The sequence below is a fragment of the Quercus suber genome, unplaced genomic scaffold (assembly GCF_002906115.3).
Source record: "Quercus suber isolate HL8 unplaced genomic scaffold, Cork oak 2.0 scaffold_562, whole genome shotgun sequence".
Classification (NCBI taxonomy): domain Eukaryota; kingdom Viridiplantae; phylum Streptophyta; class Magnoliopsida; order Fagales; family Fagaceae; genus Quercus; species Quercus suber.
This window is the reverse complement of record NW_027070007.1, coordinates 194227-213795: the sequence shown is the minus strand read 5'-3', so window position 1 is coordinate 213795 and position 19569 is coordinate 194227. Positions and strand designations below refer to the sequence as shown.

General features: G+C 33.5%; 2 protein-coding genes across 3 annotated transcripts; one reads left to right on the top strand and one right to left on the bottom strand.

Moving 5' to 3' along the window:
* Positions 1 to 10893: 10893 nt before the first annotated feature.
* Positions 10894 to 12176, top strand: LOC112035000 (CASP-like protein 1F2). The gene is made up of 3 exons (XM_024067826.2): positions 10894 to 11240; positions 11365 to 11488; positions 11762 to 12176. The coding sequence occupies exons 1-3, from the start codon at positions 10894 to 10896 to the stop codon at positions 11984 to 11986; spliced, it is 696 nt and encodes a 231-aa protein (XP_023923594.2). The 3' UTR covers positions 11987 to 12176.
* A 321-nt stretch (positions 12177 to 12497) lies between these two features.
* Positions 12498 to 16784, bottom strand: LOC112035022 (uncharacterized). 2 transcript variants are annotated; one of them, XM_024067849.2, is made up of 12 exons: positions 16570 to 16784; positions 15790 to 16023; positions 15444 to 15518; positions 15303 to 15361; positions 15077 to 15215; positions 14865 to 14961; positions 14704 to 14770; positions 14032 to 14130; positions 13683 to 13778; positions 13423 to 13577; positions 12918 to 13019; positions 12498 to 12798 (listed from the first exon to the last, which is right to left on the bottom strand). In XM_024067849.2, the coding sequence occupies exons 2-12, from the start codon at positions 15986 to 15988 to the stop codon at positions 12630 to 12632; spliced, it is 1257 nt and encodes a 418-aa protein (XP_023923617.1). In that variant the 5' UTR covers positions 15989 to 16023; positions 16570 to 16784; the 3' UTR covers positions 12498 to 12629. The 2 variants fall into 2 exon arrangements, with proteins under 2 accessions (XP_023923617.1, XP_023923618.1); XM_024067850.2 differs by having other exon boundaries at positions 15077 to 15212.
* Positions 16785 to 19569: the final 2785 nt, after the last annotated feature.

Here is a 19569-nt window from a genome sequence, read left to right as displayed (position 1 = left end):
TTTCCCTTTTCTACTCACTTTCCTTCATAAATTTCTATCCCCCTGTAATCACTCTCAACCGAGCCTTAGCAACTCAACACCTCAATTTTAAAAAGTCAAATGCTGTCCAAGTATCTAACCATGGTCCACGAGAGAAAAAGTATTAAAGACTACAAGGAAAAATTATCTCAATGGATACTATCAGCATACTTTAAAAAGAAAAATATTAAATTTGATATATATATTGATAAGGATAAAATTGTAAATATATACTCACCAAGGGGAAGGCATAAAATGACGTTTCAAATGAACCCATCGGCTTTGCTAATGTCCATCAAGAAGGCCGTAGGAAGTCCATGACTTTAAGCTGACGAGGTCAAAGAAGGGAGGATGGAAAGCTGACGCTACTAAAGCTGACAGGTCTGACATAATCCTAACTTGATTGCCACGCATGAGTAAATAAGGAAATGTCTTGTACCCACGCTTAGTGTTAGTCTCTTACAAGGAAAGGATTCCGCAATATACACTTATAAGGATTTTTATAAGGAAAAGACTTATAAACCAAGGAAGAGATATCAACCCTCTACTACTATAAAATCCCCAATACTTTCACAAACCAAGATACACATAATTCACCCAGCTCTGGCACTCTAGAGTTGTGAGAGAAATTCTAACTTGACCTTCGAAGGGTATTTGGCCGACACCATACCGGTGGTCTCTGTTAGGTCTTCTCTTTTTGTTGTGTAGGTGCTATTTCAAGCGTACAAAAATCATGTGGCTCATTGGTGATTTTTCGGTATCATTATATATATATATATATATATACCAAATTCAAAATTAGAATCAAGGAGATTTTATTAAAATAGTAGAAACTATACAAACTACATTGAATTTCCAACTCATTCCAAAAAAAAAAAAAAAACCATTGAATTTCCAACTAAAATATGTTTTACACCACAAAGAGAAATCCATTCTTGCATAATTTTACGGGCCATTTCAATTTGGAATGATTACTAGACAAGTTCACAAGGGAAGCACCTCTTACAAAGTGAGAAATACTGTAAATTTTTAGAGAGTGTTTAGTATTGTTGTTTAAATAAAAGTTTTCAGTGTTTAAACAACATTACACGTATTTTCACATATTTTTTCACTCACACATATTTCTACAAAACAAAATTAACATTATTATAAGCTTTTTACCAAACAGGCCTTTACTTTTTATTTTTAGTATGGTCAAATGGTCAGTTACGGAAGTTTGATTGATGAAGACCCGAAAGTAGCTTTTTAATAGTACTATTTTTGAAACATGTTTGGACACAAGGATAGGCCACACCCATTTTAAAGTGAGAAATGCAACAAGCAAACAAACCCAATCAAGTAATTAGAAAACAATAGTATTGTAAAAAAAAGTTTTCTTTAGGTCAAGCCAATAAAATCAAAAGCCAACCATTGATGGTTCCCAATTAAAAAAGTTCATTCAAATTGATAGCCTGTCTATTTTTCAAAGTTAAACTGATCTAATATAAGGGTGAGCCAAAAATGTTGGTTTGGACATTGGATTTGGTGGATGCCTTGCTCTGGCCGTAGCAGCTTCCAATCCTGATATTGATCTTAAACTATTCTAATTAACGAAAATTTAAACATTTGTTGCAAAGAGAAGATGGTCGCTTGGCACAACCATAAATTCTAGGTCTAACTTTTATTATATAGTATAATATATAATGTAAGGACTCGGTTTGGGTCCTTAGCCCAAAGGTTGGTGGACTTAAGCCCAAAAAGCCCAAAACAATAAATTTGTAGATAATGAGTTAGAAAAACTAGGCTTTAATGAATCAGAAAAATACCAAAGTAGATTCAGATGGCAAGAGAATAAGAATAAACACGTTTATGCTAAAGAGAGTCGTCTTTGGCAAAGTCCAAGAAGATCAGTTCTTATATATTTCTCTCAGGTTGGATTACAAGATTAGTTTTTGATGCTACAGTCTTTTTTCTCTTGGTTTTCCGATTCCCCTTTCTGTAGGGGTTTCTTACATTATATATCTTCCTCTTAATGATCTTGGCCCTTCATTTGTTGATCATCTAAGCCACTACTTGAGTGCTTGTCCCATTGGACACCCTCTCTGGCCCTCTGTGAGTTGGGATAGCCAAGGCGGCACTGTTCAGGGGTCTTCTCCATATAAATGCGGCTAGAAAATTAGCTGTAGAATATTCAATGCGGTGGCAGCAGCTTTTCCTTAGATATTTTGAGCTTCCATCCCTCATGTGCGCTCATAATACACGTCCCTATCAGTAGAACTAGGGGTGTGCAAACTTATACCGGAGCCGACAAGATCGACCAGCGCCGACCTTCCCGCACCGCCACTGCCACCGACCGACGGAGCTGATGCCGGCGATCTGAACTCGAAGGGACATCCGACGTTGGTGCGGTGCAGTCGTTGGAGCTGCAAATCCATCACCGATGGGTGCCGAACCGAACCGATATATGTAAATAGTTTAATAGTTTTTCAGACTTTTGAATACGGCTTTGTTTCCTGAGCATGGATTTTAATGTTTTTTTTACTAAAACGTCGTCGTATTAGGTTTTATTTAAAAAACAAAAAAACAAAAAACAAAACAAAACAAAACAAAACAAAACACAAAATGGCACAGTTTGGTTCTAGGTTTTTCAGATTTCCCTCCCTATAAATACACTCTATTCCCTCTCATAAGACTTAACTCTCTCTCTCACTCTCGCCTTTCACCTCTCGCCGGACTAACGACTCGTGTCTGAGCTCGCACCGGCTCATCGCGGACGAGCGCCCATAGTCACCAATAAGTCATCTTTGTGTCTTGGGTATCTTGTTATTTTTTTGGTTGCTTGTAGTACGAACTTTACATGCTGGCTGCTGGGTTTGTGTTTCTTTGTGAATGTTTGCCTTACATGGTAACATGGGTTTGTGTTTCTTGTTATTCTTTGTGTCCTGGGTTTGTGTTTCTTGTTATTTTACATGCTATAAACATTGTACTTTGTTTTATGAGAAAACAGTCAAAACACGTTGTTCTTGATTTGTTGATAAGGTTTAGACATTTAGTTAGCATTCCCATTTAACTTATTTAAGTGCAGTGAGGGTGAGTGGGTGACCCCAGACCCACTGACTCTATTTTCTCAACTTTAATGAGTTTCTCTGTTTTGAGTTTTGACTTTATAGTTTATATTGCGAGGTAAAAACTAAAAAGTAAAAAATAAAACAAAAGGTTGAGATGGTATTTAAAAAAAAAAAATCTTAAATTGATATGAAGATTTTAGAATCTCAACAAAACAAGAGTCCATGAAAATACAAACCTCAAAACCTCATATAAATAAAATAATAAACTCAATCTAACTGGTCCAATTAATAACAGAATCCCACTTTTTTTTAATGTATATATATATATATATATATTTTTTTTTTAATGGTTAATGGTAAAGCAGGTGTAGTTCCAATTAATAACAGAATCCCACTTTTTTTTAATGTATATATATATATATATATATTTTTTTTTTAATGGTAAAGCAGGTGTAGTAAGTGTGTAAAGAAATGTTAAAACCGACCAAACTGATTAAACCGAGCCGACTAAACCGCACAGCTATAAGTCGGAAAACCGACCCTAATCGGTATGCATCGGTTTTAATTATGAGAAAACCGATCCCTATCGGTTCGGTAACAAATTTGAGAAAATACCAAGCCTACTGAACCGCGCACACCCCTAAGTAGAACGTCCTGGAAGGTCACCTTGAATGATAAAATATATATTTGATCAATGCTTTGCCCATTCGAGCAGATAATCCTCCTCGGACCACCTTTCCCAATCTTTCTGTTTGCATCTTACTTATGGGCTCTTGAACTTAACATCTCCATTATTGTTTATCCGTCCTTGGACCAATCAACGTCCTCGGCTAAGGCCCAAAGCCCAATATACAATTTTGGGCCCTTATCCCTACATATAATATAGATGTACATTAGGTTGTAATATATTTGGTAATCCCATATTGAAAGTAGAGACTTAAAAGAGAAATTATAACGATATAATATTTAGAGTTTGCTTAAGCGAACTTTATGTTTGAGGTTTGCTTGGGTGAAGATAGAGCGAAGGAGCAAAAGTCATTTGAAACTTCAGTTTTGAGTTTTCTATAGAATTGTGTAGATAGTAAGCCTAAAAAATTTAATCATTATCTGACACAACCCGTGAATCCGATACGATTAACCCATTTATAAATAGGTTATGGGTTGAGTCTAAACAAGTTCGAGTCATATTTGGGTAGACATAGTTGACCCATTTAATAAACAGGTCGTGTTTGTGTTTAACATGCTAACTAGTTTGACCCATTTAGCTTATAAAGGTATTAGCTTTTGTATTATTATTTTTTTTTATTATAGCTTAATTTTTTTGTTGTAATTATACGTTTGTTACTATATTTATGGTTGTAATTGTATTTTAATTTTAAAATATATGAGAACTAACAACAGGATATTCCCATCAACTATGACCTATTAATCAAATAGGTTACTAAAGGAGTCATTTGTATTGACCTTTACATGACTTGCTAATTAAACGGGTTAAACGTGTCGTGCAGGATTGACCTGTTTAATAAACAAGTCATGTTAAGGTTGAGGATTTTTGATACGTTTACTAAACAAGTCGGGTTTGGGTCAACTCATATAGTCAAATACTCATGGTTCGATGTGACACAAATCTGATTTGTGAACACAAATTGCCACCCCTACTAACATTAGTGATTGTTGTTAACTGTATTTGGAGTGTCTTGCTCTTCATTAGTGACTTTTCAATGGTATACTTTCAATAATGTCTCTTTGTTCTATATATATGTTGTTCTATTCATATTCAGTAAAGGATTTGAAAAATATAAGAAAATTCTATGAATTCTCCAAAATTGCTATTTGTAGAGCAATTATACTATTCTAATGTTAGATTTTACCTAGTGAAATTTTTGTATGACGATCGCTTGGGTAAGTGTGTTGGGAAGATCGAGTGATATATATATATATATATATAGATATATATTTATTCCCAATTTAGGGTTCATTGTACACAAATTCATAATAGTAAATAATTTTCCATGGACCTAAGTTATTAGGCCGAGCTGTGTAACTCTTTTTTTCTCTTATTATCTCTCACTTCTGCTTCTTAATATCAATATTTATATTCTCTTTTATTTAGAATTTGATATTTTTGGGAATCTTTCAAAAACTATTAATAATTTTCGCAATCAATTTATTTTTTGCGTGAGAGGGCTGTCTGAAAACTCTTTCACGTAACAAAAAAACATCAAGACTTATCTTAGATCTTTTAGTTAGCTAGTGGGCTACTCCTATTCCTCCAAAAAAACGTCAAAAATTGTGGCTAACAGTCACATTGATCACCCTATTGCATCTTTATAATTGACATTATTTTTATAAAAAAACCGATGAAACAGAAATTCTAAATGGAACCTTACTCATTGAATAACACGAAAGTTAAGCTCTAGTTGTCAAGAAAGAGACATGATTTCTAATTTTAATTGGAAAAATATTTTATGAACGAGAAGCCCTACATATAAAGTATATTATTATAATATGATATGTTAATATGTGCAAACAAGTTGCAAAACCTACTAAGAAGTAAGAATCATCAAATCAACACTACTAAGAACTATATTTATAGTTCTCAAAAAAAGAACTACATTTATTTATGATAAGAGTAGCATCACCTTTAGGCACACAAAAAAAAAAAAAAAAATGGTATGTGTTAGAGCATTTTAATATTAATTAATTAAAATGAATAAATATTACAACATAAATGTAAAAATGTGGGAGTGAATATAAAAGATGAGGAGTTAGTGAAAATGTTTAATCTCACATTGAAAATGAGAGATACTATTTTATTCTTTTTAATTGTGGTAATTAATGGGCTAAATGTGAATTGATTTAGATATTGAACTAGATACGTGCGCAAGGGGGAGGTGAAGGGTGGAGGTGTCATAAATGGAAATGAATCATATGACACTTGTTGGTCACGCCTCAGTCCAAATAGTGTTGTGTAATTTTTCTCTTTAAATAAATAATATTCGGAAGTATTATTCAATTTCTCTTTATGTTATTTTCATTATTATTGTGTTTGCACAAACAATTTTAAGGAGATTCAGCACATGGAGCCTACACAAGAGAAACCAAATAAGCCTGTTGGAGATCTCAACAACCTTTTCACTTCAAGGGAGCCCACTTCAAGAGGTGGAAAAGAATGGTCCTCTTCTACTTGAGTCTTCTCAAAGTCGCCTACACCCTCACTGACAAGAATCCATCAACAATTTCTATCGATGAGATGAGTGAGGAAGAATATAGTCTCCATCAAGAAAAAATAGACAAGTATACAAAAGATGAATATAATTGTCGCTCTTATCTTTTGAATTGTCTTTCTGATCATTTCTATGATTATTATGATATAACTTATAATTCTGCTAAGAAAATTTGGAAAGCTTTACAAAGCAAGTATGATACTGAGAAGGCAAGTGCAAAAAAGTATGCTGCTAATAGTTTTTTTCGTTACCAAATGGTGGATGGAAACTCAGTGATGGATCAAGTATAAGACTTCCAAATGATTGTGGCAGAATTGAGATCTGAAGGCATAAAGATTGGAGACAATTTGGTAGTAGCTGGCATAGTTGATAAACTACTACAATCATAGAGGGAGTTCCAAAAGACTTTTGAGACACAAGCAAAAGGAGACATCCTTGGAGATTTTGATCACACGCATCCATGTGGAGGAGGAGGCTAGAGGACAAGATGCACTTATGACATAAAAGAGCAATGATAATTCCAGCACAAAGGTAAACCTTATTTCAACCAATAATAATATGCCCAAAAATCATTTTCCTAGAAATGGTCAATTGAAGCCTAAAAAGAAATCCTTTAAAAATAATAATAGACCTCAAGGAAGGGGAAACTCAAATAAAAATTACAATAAGAACCAAGGACCCCCTTCACAAAATCAATTTAATAGATCTTGTTTTGTCTGTGGCAAGAGTGGGCATATTGCTCGATTTTGCAAATTTCAGAAATGTGAATCTGTCCCATAGGCTAACGTAACCAAAGAGCTTTTACTGGCTATGATTACAAATTAATATGGTGCAATATGTTGAAGGGTGGTGGGCAAATTCTGGTGCTAATAGGCACGTCTACTATGACAAAAATTGGTTCAAGTTGTACACTCTTTTTGAGGAAGAAAAAATTGTTATGCTTGGTGACTCTAGCAAAACCAAGGTTCTTAGGAGCGGTGAGATTGATTTGAAATACACTTCTGGACGCATGCTAACATTGAAAGATATACTTTACACTCCGTTCATGAGAAAGAATTTGGTCTCAAGTTTTTTGCTTAACAATGCTGGTTTCAAGCAAACTATGGAATCTGATAATTATGTAATCACTAAAAAGAGATTATTTGTGGGCAATGGTTATGCTTGTGATGGAATGTTTAAATTGAATGTTGAGAATAATAAAGCATCTACTAATTCGATTTATATGCTTTCTTCTATTAATTTTTGGCATGCTCATTTGTGTCATATAAATAGTAGATATGTGGGAATCATGAGTAGTTTAGGATTAATTCTAAGACTGTCAAAAGATTTTGAAAAATGTGAAACCCGTGTCAAGCTAAGATTACAAAAAGATCTCATAAAAGTATTGTAAGAAATATCAAATTGTTTGAGTTAATTCACTCCAATTTATGTGAATTTTAGAAAATTTTAACTTGTGGAGGAAATAGATATATTATCATTTTTATTGATGATTTCTCAAAATATACAACTATTAATTTGTTGAAAAATAAAAGTGATGCTTTTGAAAAATTTCAAGATTTTTTAAAAGAAGTTGAAAATCAATTCGGTAGATAAATAAAAAGAATAAGAAGTGATAGAGGCCGTGAGTATGAATCAAGTGCATTCAACACATTTGTTCAGTCTTTGGGAATTATCCATGAAACTACTACACCATATTCACCTGCTTCTAATGGTGTGGTTGAAAGAAAAAATAGAACTCTAATTGAGTTAACAAATGCCATGTTAATTGAATTTGGTGCACCTTTACATTTTTGGGATGAAACTATTTTAACTGCATATCATGTTTTGAATAGGGTGCCACATAAAAAGTCACATATCACACCTTTTGAGATGTGGAAATGACATAAACCAAATTTGGGATATTTGAGAGTATAAGGTTGTCTTACTTATATAAGTCTTATGGGCCCTAAAATACCTAAATTAGGTATAAGAGCTACTACCTGGGTTGTTATGTGTAAGCAGTGACGCTTAATTTCCTTAAAGCAACCCAAGTTCAAGTTGGAGACCACTACGACTCTGGAGTTGAGATAGGTGTTTTACTAAGTGAAAGTTCAATGTAGAGTACACCTTCATGATGCATAGTGACCTATATTTGCCTAATAATCTTTCCTTAACTAAAAAAATTTAATACTAAAATGAGTGGAGGATTGTTGGAGCATTTTAATATTAATTAATTAAAATGAATAAATATTACAACATAAATGTAAAGCTGTGGAAGTAAATATAAAAGATAAGGAGTTAGTAAAAATGTTTAATCCCACATTGAAAAAGAGAGAGAGACTATTTTTTTTTTATTTTAATTGTGGTGATTAATGGGCTAATATGAATTGACTTAGATACGTGCGCAAGGGGGAGGTGAAGGGTGAAGGCGTAAAAAATAGAAATGAATCAATCTCTTGAATCCTCCTACTTGACAACCCATTCAGAATAATTACCATATCCATTGGTGAGTAAATGACTCGAATTAATACTCCATTTTTATTATGGAAAATGAAGAGCCATTAACCCACTTAATGGACTATCTGTTTGAGCCTTTTCATTCTTAAAAAACTCCTTATCTCACCATTAATTGTATAACTCTAACCCATTAGATTAATATCCTAGCAATTAATTTTGTAACACCCATTACATTAGAATAATGGACCTAATTAATCAGATTAATTTAGGTGGTAATTTCGTGAGGCTCATTGAGCCTATAAATATACTCATTTAGACCCAATCCAAATTACTGCAATATAGACTAAAAATAAATAGAGAGGTTCTTGGCAAGAAATGGTCTTCTTTTTGGTGGAGCTTTAGGCTTAAACACTTTGTGCAGAGATTTTTCTAGCCATACCATACTTGTTGGGCTATTGTATTAAGGAGGAGACAAGTTAGAGAAAGTTTACACTGGTTACAAAGTTTAGCCAACCAAGGGTTTGAATCTCCTTACAGAGAGCGAGTGCTACGCCTTAGTCCAAATAGTGTTGTGTAATTTTTATCTTTAAATTAATAATATTTAGAAGTATTATTTAGTTTCTCTTTGTGATATTTTCACTATTATTGTGTTTGCACCAATAGGAGGTGAAACAGGGTGGATGGAAAACTTTGGAGAGAAAATAGAAAGAAAAACTTTTTTGGAGTGTGTTTGGTTGGGTGAGAAGGAAGAAAAAATAAATGGTAGGGCCCATGTGTTTTCTCTCCAGGCCCACCAAAATATTTTCTCTCCAAAATGGAGAAAAAAACTAAGTGGAGATGTTTTTTTTTTTAATTGACAAAAATGCCCATATGCACATGGGCTTTTTCAAGTTGCTTTTATTTTTTGTTCTTCTCCCCTAGGCAGTAACGTTGCCTTTTGCTTCTTCTTTTTCCTAGGCAACATTGCCTCTTCTTTTTATTTTCTTTTGATTTTCTAAGCTTGGGCGTGCCTTCTTCCTTTTTTTCTTTTGATTTTCTAGAGCCTGAGAATGATAGTTGTTGTTGTTGTTTTTTATTTTTTTTTTATTATTTTAACTAGACATAATTTTTTTTTAAAAATAAATTTGGGTGATTGCTCATTTTTTATGGTTATTTGTCACTTTTTTGTTTTAATTGGGTATAATTATTTAACAATGATATATGAGTAAATTTATTCAAACTCATTTTTTCATTCCCTCCATTTTTTCACACTTAACCAAACAAAAATGAGAGAAAATAAAATTTTTTCTATTGTCCCACTTTTCCATCTTCCCATCATTTTCTATTCTTCCACTTTTTCACCCTTCCAACCAAATGGTTAAGTTGTCTAGAATAGCTATTTACTTTGTAATCTAAGGCTTACTTCCATTCGGTAACCTAACTTTTCAAGAATTTCATTTTAATTGGAATACATTGCAATCACCGTTTATTATTACTTAAGGGAGTAACTATATTGGTTTTTGATTGAAATTGCAAAAGAGCAATCAATAGGCTACTTTGGCTCTTGACGTTCGGAGTTAAAAAGGTTCTGTAGAAATAGAAGCAACCACTTTAGCAATTTCTTTTCAATAAAATTACTCAATCACCGAGGCCTAACCTAGCTAGCCAAACTTGTATGGTGCAATCCAATTCATGATATGAGTGGGCTGGGGATTTATACATTAACCCGATCCAAGTATCCAACCCAGCACCAGAATCACAACCTATAGCTTAAACCTTGAACCCCTTTCACTGTTTATTTTTATTTTTATTTATTTTGCCTCTTCAGGTTTGTCTGAGTCTTTTTTTGTGGGGGTGGATAAATATAATAAGATGGGTCTTATTTTTTGGTTTGGGTTCTATTTCTGGCCTAGACTAGATTGAACTGGACCTCAAATTATCAAATTTCAAAACTGCCCAATGCAAATGGGTACTCTCTTTGCTTTTTAAACAAGTGCTGACTCGAACTTTTGTCTCACTCTAACAAGAAAATCCATTCTGTTTCCGAAACATACATCCTCTGTCTCACAAGGAGGTGGACCCCACATGTGTGGGGCCCACCTCCTTGTGAGAGAGAGAATACATGTTTCGGAAACATTTAAGACTCTCTCCACTCTAACTAGTACTCTCTCTCTCTCTCTATCTATATGTATCTGTCTCTCTCTCTCAATGTTGTTCACAAAGTTCTGATTTTTTTTTTCTTCCTGTTTCATTGCCCTTGTTTTGAAAGTTTTCTTCTGTTTGCAAATAGACCCTCTTTTTCCCACATGGCTTCCCAGATTATTGGGAAAAGTTCCTTTATGCAGAAACTGGAATCTTTTTTAGGCCTGACAAGCTCATCAAAGAGAGAGTTCTTGATTCTCCAAACCACTTTCAGAGTCTTGACCATTATTTTCGTAGTAATTGCAATATCTGTAATGGTCACCAGCTCCCAATCCATCGTGTTGTTTGGTTTCACATTCAAAGCCAGCTATTCCTACTCATCTGCCTTAAAGTATGTACTAATACAAGTATAACCCTTTTTATAAATGCCCGTTTGAAAAAGATTAAGTCTTTTTGTTTTTAATCTACTAAATTTTAGAAAGCTATTGAACCCATTACTTTTGTTTCTCTTACAGATTCTTGGTTGGTGCTGAAGCAGTGGTTTGTGTCTTCTCTGCATTGTCATTGATCTTTGTTTACCTTCAGTACCGCTCAGAGTCACACCCCACCAACTATTTTTTCCTATTTTTGCATGACATGGTAAGCAAGATTTGAATGATTCAAAAGAAAAAAGAAAATAATAATAATAATAAAAGACAAATATACTGTCTAATGCTAGTATTTCAATGCTTCGTTTGAACCATGTAAACATTGTGACACAGTCCATCCCATGTCACATTATTTTGTATACTTTTTTTCCTTTTACAATTAATTGTATATGTATAATGTATAGCATTGCTCGTGTGTGTGTGTATAAATATATATATATATATATATATATTTTTAAATTATGAATATAAAATTATATTACAGGCGATGATGATTTTGATGATATCTGGATGTGCCGCGGCAACTGCAGTTGGTTACATTGGTCGTTATGGAGAAGTCCATATAGGTTGGGGATCCGTGTGTGACCGAGTGAGCAAGTTTTGCAACAGAACTGTGGTATCTGTGGTTTTCTCTTATCTAGCTTTCTTTGCATACTTGACTCTTACAATTGTTTCTGCCACCAAGCTCAGGTCTCGAGCTACTGAGTGAAATCACCAAAGAACATAACGATTAGTTGAAAACACCCAGTTGGGGCTATATCATAATGTAGGGAAGTTTTGCTTTGTTTTTAACAAAAGAAAGATTATAATGTTGGGGTTTTCTGCTTCTGCTCCTTAATAATCTCTTGTTATATGAAGCTGCATTTGATTTTGAGTTTACCACTGTTAAATTCATTTTGTTTGACCCGGATGTTTATGTTAAAAGTACAAGAATGTGCCAATTAAGTAACAAGGCTTTTGCCATTTTAAAATTAAATTTGGATGTGTTATATTTAGTATTAATCTAGGGTGTTATAATGAAGGAAAACACTAAAATAGAATGAAAACTGCCCTCTTGGTCTTAGTTATAGATTAACAGTACAAGGTGTCATATTGATGAAGTTGAACTGTTAGTGAACAATTAGACAATTACCAAGTCGTGGACATTGAACGTCTATGTCAAGTGCCACTGAGATTAAATAGCAGTAATATGGAGTTTGGAGAGAGAGAGAGAGAGAGCATAGTAAGATACAAACATTCATAACTTGTTTCTGTTCTGTAGTAATTATATTAGCTTTTACAAAAATGTAAGAAAGTTTAGTTGGCAAATTTGGCATCCAACTACTGTAAATGAGAAGAGGTCATGTAAGCGTTCATTCAGTTTCAATTTCATCTTCACTATCCTTGAGGTGTTCTTTCAGAGGCTGGCCCTGAATTTCCCATTTTTCACTATCCCATGCTGGATCAATTTCAGGCAGTTGATAGTCATCAGGTCTTAATGACAATTGGAAATCTGGTAGGTCAGGCAATGCTTGGAGAGCCCTGCATCATCACCAATATAAAATTTTTGTATAAAATTTCGATATTCATCTTTTAGTTAATAGTATTCAGAAGAGGAAATCAAAGAAACTTAGATGAGGATTGCTTTGGAAAACCCTTACTTTTCTTGTTCTAAGAGAGAGCCATACATCTGAGACTTCCTTGATGCAACTTCAGGAATTTTCTGTTGTAAATGCTTCATTGATCCCCAGAGTGGAGGAGCCCTTGCCAAAAGGAAAAACAAAAATGTGAGCCAAAAAAAAAAAAAAAAATTCTTAGAGGGGAAAATACACTATTAATCCCTAAACTTTAGCCTACGATCCATTTTAATTCATAAAATTTAAAGTGATTATTTCAGTCCCTTAAATGGTGTAGCCAAACTATAAACTAACATTTCACCACTCCATTAGACACATTTGGGACTAAAAGTGATCACTTCAAGTTTTAGGGACTAATAGCGATCACTTCAAGTTTATTAGAGACTAAAAGCAACTACTTTAAAATTCAAGGACTAAAATCAGTAATGGGCTAAAGTTTAGGGACCGACAATGTATTTTGGCCTTTCTTAAATGGTAACTTGAGTACATAGATAATAACCTATGCATTACAGTACAAATCAAAACCAACCTGGTGACAGGAGTTGCAAGGCAAAAGCTCAAGCAGGCCTTCTTGCACTCTGACAAAATTTCTTCAGCGGCAAGAAAACAACACACAGCACTAACATGACATGATGGTTCATTACCCTTGTCAAGGATTAGACCGTGGTAGTAGTAAGCTGCAGCCTGATGATATAATATAGAATAGTTAGAATCAGATAGACAACATTTACTGAGCATGGCCAGGAGAACAAATTATAATGAGAGTTTGATATTGATAGCATTGAAAACCTTTGCTTCAAGGAATTTCCATTTGATGAACCAAAGAAGCTTCTTTCCATACCCATTATTGGTGTCCATGACACATTCTGACAAGCGGTGATAAGCCTGATCAAACATAGGAGAAGTACACTAAACCATGTGAGAATTACACAAACAAGCAAATATTTTTCCAGAAAACTACACTAAACAAAATTAAGGCCACTTGAAAGGTTATTCGGATCTATTAGGCTCATCACATTGAAATGAACTCTGTATTAAACTGGGTTCTCGAAATATAGTTCATGCAGATAATAAGCATAGTTTAAGAGCTTGATGATGAGTTCAGCTTTTTGCTCATGAAAGAGAAGAATATAGAGACCTGACTAAAATAGCTCAGCTCTTCACATGCCAACCTCCTCTTCACTGATAATGTGGCCTTTTGACATTCAACAGCTAAACCAAGCTGAATTTCAGTTCCCTGAATGTGTTATAAAATCATTATCAAGGAAGTCTTTTAACTCAGTTTAGACTATAACAATTAGTATGTGAGTTAAATAATTACCCATAAATAATCAGAAATAAAATTAGATAAAGGAGAAAAAGGACCAAACATATGAATTAACTTCTGTGTGCATGTTGTTCTGTTTTTTCTTTTGGTAAGCAGTCAATATTTTTGGGGGGTAAGTTAAATTCTTAGTGTTCTATGTGCTTGTTGGTGTTTTGTGCTTGGAAATTTCAAATATTCCTGGCATTTTCAGTACCTGTTCAATTCCGTACACAGAAACATTTCATATGCTTTGATGTAAAATGAAAGGAAATGTCTTTTTTTTTTTCCCTGTTAAGTAGGGGATTTTGTTTGTCAGTGTCTATTGTCTAAAGGTTTTTGCTTTTGATGTGCAATTATGCGTATAATAACACATAATAGTTGACATCACTGCGGTGACTCCAGAAAATTGATAAGTGATGCACCCCAGATACCTGTGATTCTGGAGAGTTTTGAGTAATAAAAATCAAAAGACAAAAAAAATTGAAGACCTTGAGTGATGAATACCTGGCCTAGTGCTTGAATAGAAATAGCCTCCAGTACACCATCCTGCAAATCTGTTGGCAACCTTTTCCTGGGTATATGCATATAATTCATTAATTACTCCTATAAAATTTAATGTAAGAGCTGCATAAAGGAGTCCAAAGCTCTGGAATATGTTAGCATACTTGATATCTGGTGGTATATGAACCAGAACATCCCGGACACAAAACTCCAGGTACGCTGCTGCCTTAAGTAACAAATCAATAGCATCCCTCTTGCAATCTAGTTGTAGGCATTTAAATGACAATTGATTAGTCAACATATAGAATGTCTAATGGAAATTGGCTCCACAAAGAATTGAAGGGAAAACATGGAATCGATATGGATAAATATAAACCTGAAGATACAACCCTTATACCAGAACCAGAATGGTCCTTAGGGATCATTAACGAGTCAGCCTCCAACAAAGTCAGCATTGCCATTAGGTGAACAACGGATAGTACTTCAAACCAGGAGTTTGCTATACATGTTTCCTGCTATCAAATGTCAAACCCCAGTTACAAGACTAGAAACAATCAAAGCAAATTATGTTAAATTCAAGAATGAATTTCTGATTGTCTTACATGTCGTCCATCTTCCAAATTCTTCCATTTGAATTGTATGAGTCCCTCAACACCATATTCTGTTACATATGCTGGTTATTTTCCATTTGAAACTCTAGGAGAGAGAGAGAGAGATGAGTTATGAGTTATGAATTATGATACCTTTCTTAGTGAGTCCAATCAAAACACACAAATACTCCTCAAGTGCTCGCAGTAGTTCAGTGATTGCAGATCCACCTGCAAGAAGTACAATTTCTGCTCAGTAAGCACACTTTTATATTCATGATTCATTTGGTTGCTGATAGAATACTGTAACTACAAGAATTTCTAAGATATAAAAGCTCATCCTAACTAAGCCAAATGTGGTTACTCAAGTCCAACATAATGAAACATCTCCAATATGATTTTCTAGTACCTATTTGTTTCCTACATTTCCTCAGCAACCAAACAGAACATAAAGAATAAACAGAAATTCAGCAATACTAGACATATATATGTAAGACCAGACCAGTATCTTCTGCCACCAAAACAATCTGATTCCGAAGGCAAGACAACCTATCTGCAAGATCTTTTGGAATTAGCCCTCTAAGCGGCCTTAGAAGATCAGATTGCACTGGAATTCGCATTGACGGGACAAAGACCACGACTTCGGGGACATTCTTCTTCTTCTTCCTTCCAACAGCATATATAGAAGTAGTGCACCCCATTTTTCTTGGTGGGAATTGGTTTCAAGCATAACATCCTACACAAAAACCAATCATCCAACTCTATATTTTTTAGCTCCTCAAGCAAAGCAATGAGACTAAAAGAACTTGAAGAAATGAGAACAAACACATATTCTGAGAAGTATGCTAATAATCAGCTCTAGTGAAGTGGGTGAGAAATGAATAAAGAAAAGGAAACGTTAGTTGGGATGTGGATTATAAGGTACAAGATTGAATAAAATCCTTCATTAGTAGTTGTGGAAACAGAAGGGACAATAAAAACAGGTAGATTCATATTGAATATTAAAAAAAAAAAAAAAAAAAAACCCAGTACTAAAAAGAACAATAGAAAACTATCATTAGTAGTTGTGGAAACAGAAGGGACAATAAAAACAGGTAGATTCATATTGAATATTAAAAAAAAAAAAAAAAAAAAACCCAGTACTAAAAAGAACAATAGAAAACTAGTACAACTGGATAAATGAGTTTAAGTGCAAGAGAGAGAGATCAGAGCAACTGATCATAACAACTAGTATACAAATAAATAAATATATAACTGAAGAGACAAGATTGAAATGACTTACTGGTTACAGAGAGAAGATAGGAGTGAGAGAGCTATGAAGGTTCCTGGGTGCAATAGACATGTTAATATGGACATCTCAGAGTCAGAGAGAGAGAGAGAGAGAGAATCTGGGACTAGGAAAGCTCAGGGACCGAGACATGTCTCACATGGCCGAGACGCAGAAGTCTCCGCGTTGTTAAAGGAGCCCGTGGAAATATTTTTGGACTCGTAAAGAAAAATATGTACACAAGTCGTTAAATATTTGTTTATTTCAACTGGACTCAAGTGCATCAGCTCAGTTGATCCAGCGTCAAACAAAAGATGACGACAAATTTTACAGTTACCACAAATTATATATATATATATATTGATAAATGTAATGAAAATATTTTTAAGTGTTTGATATAATATGTAAAAAAATTTAAGTACGAACTACACGGATGGGTTTGCGCGGCCACCAGATGGGAGAAGAGACTGGTGTGTTTTGTAAAATATTTTACTAAGTTCTTTAAGATAAAACATTTCATAACATTTTACAATTAATTTTACAGGAAACATAAAATATTTTTAGATTTGACCAAATTTTATAATGATAAAACGTTAAAAAAATTTACAACAAAATAAATGAAGCCTTAATTTCATTTTTATTAAGGTAAAAAATTATGATTTTTGCAACATCAATTTCATGTTAAATCATTATTGGTGATAAATTATTAATTGTTCCAAAAACTCAAATTATTAAGAAATGATAAATTTAATCATTTAACTATAATTCTAAAGATTGATAAAAATTTTATTTTTTTTACATCAATCAAAACCTACTTTTCTATAACCATGATTTTTGTTTTTGTGTGAAATTTGTGGTGACTTTAGACTTGGGTAGCGTCAAATGTGGATGAGCTATGAGGCATTGAGCACATTTATCCTAAAATCTTAGCTTTTTTTTGTTGTTGAAAATCTTAGCTATTTCTTGGTAAATAAGGAAGCGGCTTTCGTGCAAAGGCATGAGAACCATATTCTTTGTTGTGCTTGAGTGCTAACTTTTGACAATTGGTGTCGTGTGCTGGGTAGGCTGACCCACGATTTCTCCCATAAAAATCTCATCCCTAGATCTTCTTCCAAATCACTTTTTTAGATTTAACTCTTCAAGTTTACTCTTATATCAAGTATCCTATGGATGTAGCCACGTAGATAAGAAAAAACTAACTAGATATACTACCAATCTGCCATATATCATATATGTCACACTTAATAATTCTATTTGTATATGAAAAATTTCGTGGACACAACTTTTAATTTATACCACAAATTTTGCCGGATATCCTAATGTGACTACTATGAAATGTAAAGAAAAAGTGGTTGGATGATATAAAAGTGATATACAGTCACTCACAATCAATTACATTAATGGCAAATTACAACTTATTCATCTGTAATTTGGCCGAAATTTAAGTTGCCTACCTATAGGTTTGAAATTTGACATTTTACTCATCTGAGGTTTGATTGAAATTGAAGTTGCCTATCTGTGGTTTGAAATCCCGTGATGCAAGTGTTCTACCAGATTCTTTTTTATCTTATTTGATATTTTATTTTTATGTTTTTTGTGTTTTTGGAGGAGAGTGACATAAAAGTGGAACAAAATTATATATTTAGCATTGTTTTTAACAAAGATTGATTATGGAGCTCTAACTAAACTAACCTCATGTGCATAAAATGTCAAATTTCAAACCACATATAACTAACTTAAATTTCGATTAAATCACAAGTGGATAAGTTGTAATTTGCCCTTAAGTTAAAGTTGTGACTCTAAAAGAACTCTTTTGTATACAGAGGCTCCTATAAGATTTGTTGTTCTTTTTTTTTTTTTTTTTTTTTTAGAAAGAGAAGTGAACAACTCATATGACATTTTATGCTTCTATTTATTTATTTATTAGTATCATGCTAATGAGTGCCCATAGGGCAATGGATAGCAATCCATTTTAGGAAAGTTTTGATACTATTTTTATGGGAAATGAAAAAAATGTCAAAATATTAATTGCATTTTTTTTCCCATAAAAAATTTCTTTAAATAGATTATTAACTATTGACCTAAGGGTATCAATTGGCATTCCTTTATTTTATGTTAGTATGTGTTATGATTTTTGAAAACCATAGAATATAAGGCTAAGTTTACGAGAAAGTATACCATGTTTTGGTAATACCAATTTAGCATCTATTCTAGTATTTCCTATCTAATAAATGAGTGACACCAATTTTAAAAAATCACATCAGACTACTCCAATAAATAATTAATTTATTTTTCCAATAGTATAAAAGATTGTGATTAATTTATTGGAGTAGTCTGATGTGGTTTTTAAAACAAGTATCACTCATTTATTGGGTAGAAAATATCAAAGCAGATGCTGAGTTAGTATTACCCAAACATAGTATACTTTCTCCTTAAGTTCATAAGCAACAATCTTCAGAGGCTGTCTATGGATCTGCCATCAATCCCACCAATGTTCGCAATATATCTGCCACCTTCCCAGATGCATTATGGTACCAAGAAAAGAACCAGCTTCCCAGATGTATCATGTTACCAAGGACAGACACAGGCTGGTTCATGGATTAATTCCAATATCCAATGTTCTTAAATAAACTTGGCAAAATCAGGCAATTGTACCAATGGAATTGTTTATTTTTCTTTGGTTGTCATGATAAACCTGTCAAACAATGAAGGCTTTCAGTTCTAAGACCTCGGCTTTGGAGTAACACAGTTTCTGGGCTGAGTTAGCCTTTTGGCTTTTAGAGTGTTGCTTCCATATACAGTTTAAATATAATATATTGGCCAAATTTAGATACCCATAAATAAAATTATTCAAACCAAACCATGGCCAGCATACTAAAAAACATTTCGGGAAAATAAAATTCCATTTGAGACGGATTCATTAATTCAAAGAGGTTGGCTTCGTGTGGTTCTTAATGCCTCTTGAGATCCACAAGGTTTTTGATTTGAAACTTTTAACTAACACTTTAAGGCAGC

Excerpts from the sequence above, each read along its gene's own strand:
- LOC112035022 (XM_024067849.2), bottom strand. The coding sequence starts at position 15,988 with ATGGGGTGCACTACTTCTATATATGCTGTTGGAAGGAAGAAGAAGAAG. Across the intron at positions 13,779-14,031 it reads AGCTGAGCTATTTTAGTCAG|GCTTATCACCGCTTGTCAGA; the intron begins GTCTCTATATTC and ends ATGTTTGATCAG. Across the intron at positions 13,020-13,422 it reads CTTGCAACTCCTGTCACCAG|GGCTCCTCCACTCTGGGGAT; the intron begins GTTGGTTTTGAT and ends CCTTTTGGCAAG.
- LOC112035000 (XM_024067826.2), top strand. The coding sequence starts at position 10,894 with ATGTATCTGTCTCTCTCTCTCAATGTTGTTCACAAAGTTCTGATTTTT. Across the intron at positions 11,241-11,364 it reads TCCTACTCATCTGCCTTAAA|ATTCTTGGTTGGTGCTGAAG; the intron begins GTATGTACTAAT and ends TTTCTCTTACAG. Across the intron at positions 11,489-11,761 it reads TCCTATTTTTGCATGACATG|GCGATGATGATTTTGATGAT; the intron begins GTAAGCAAGATT and ends ATTATATTACAG.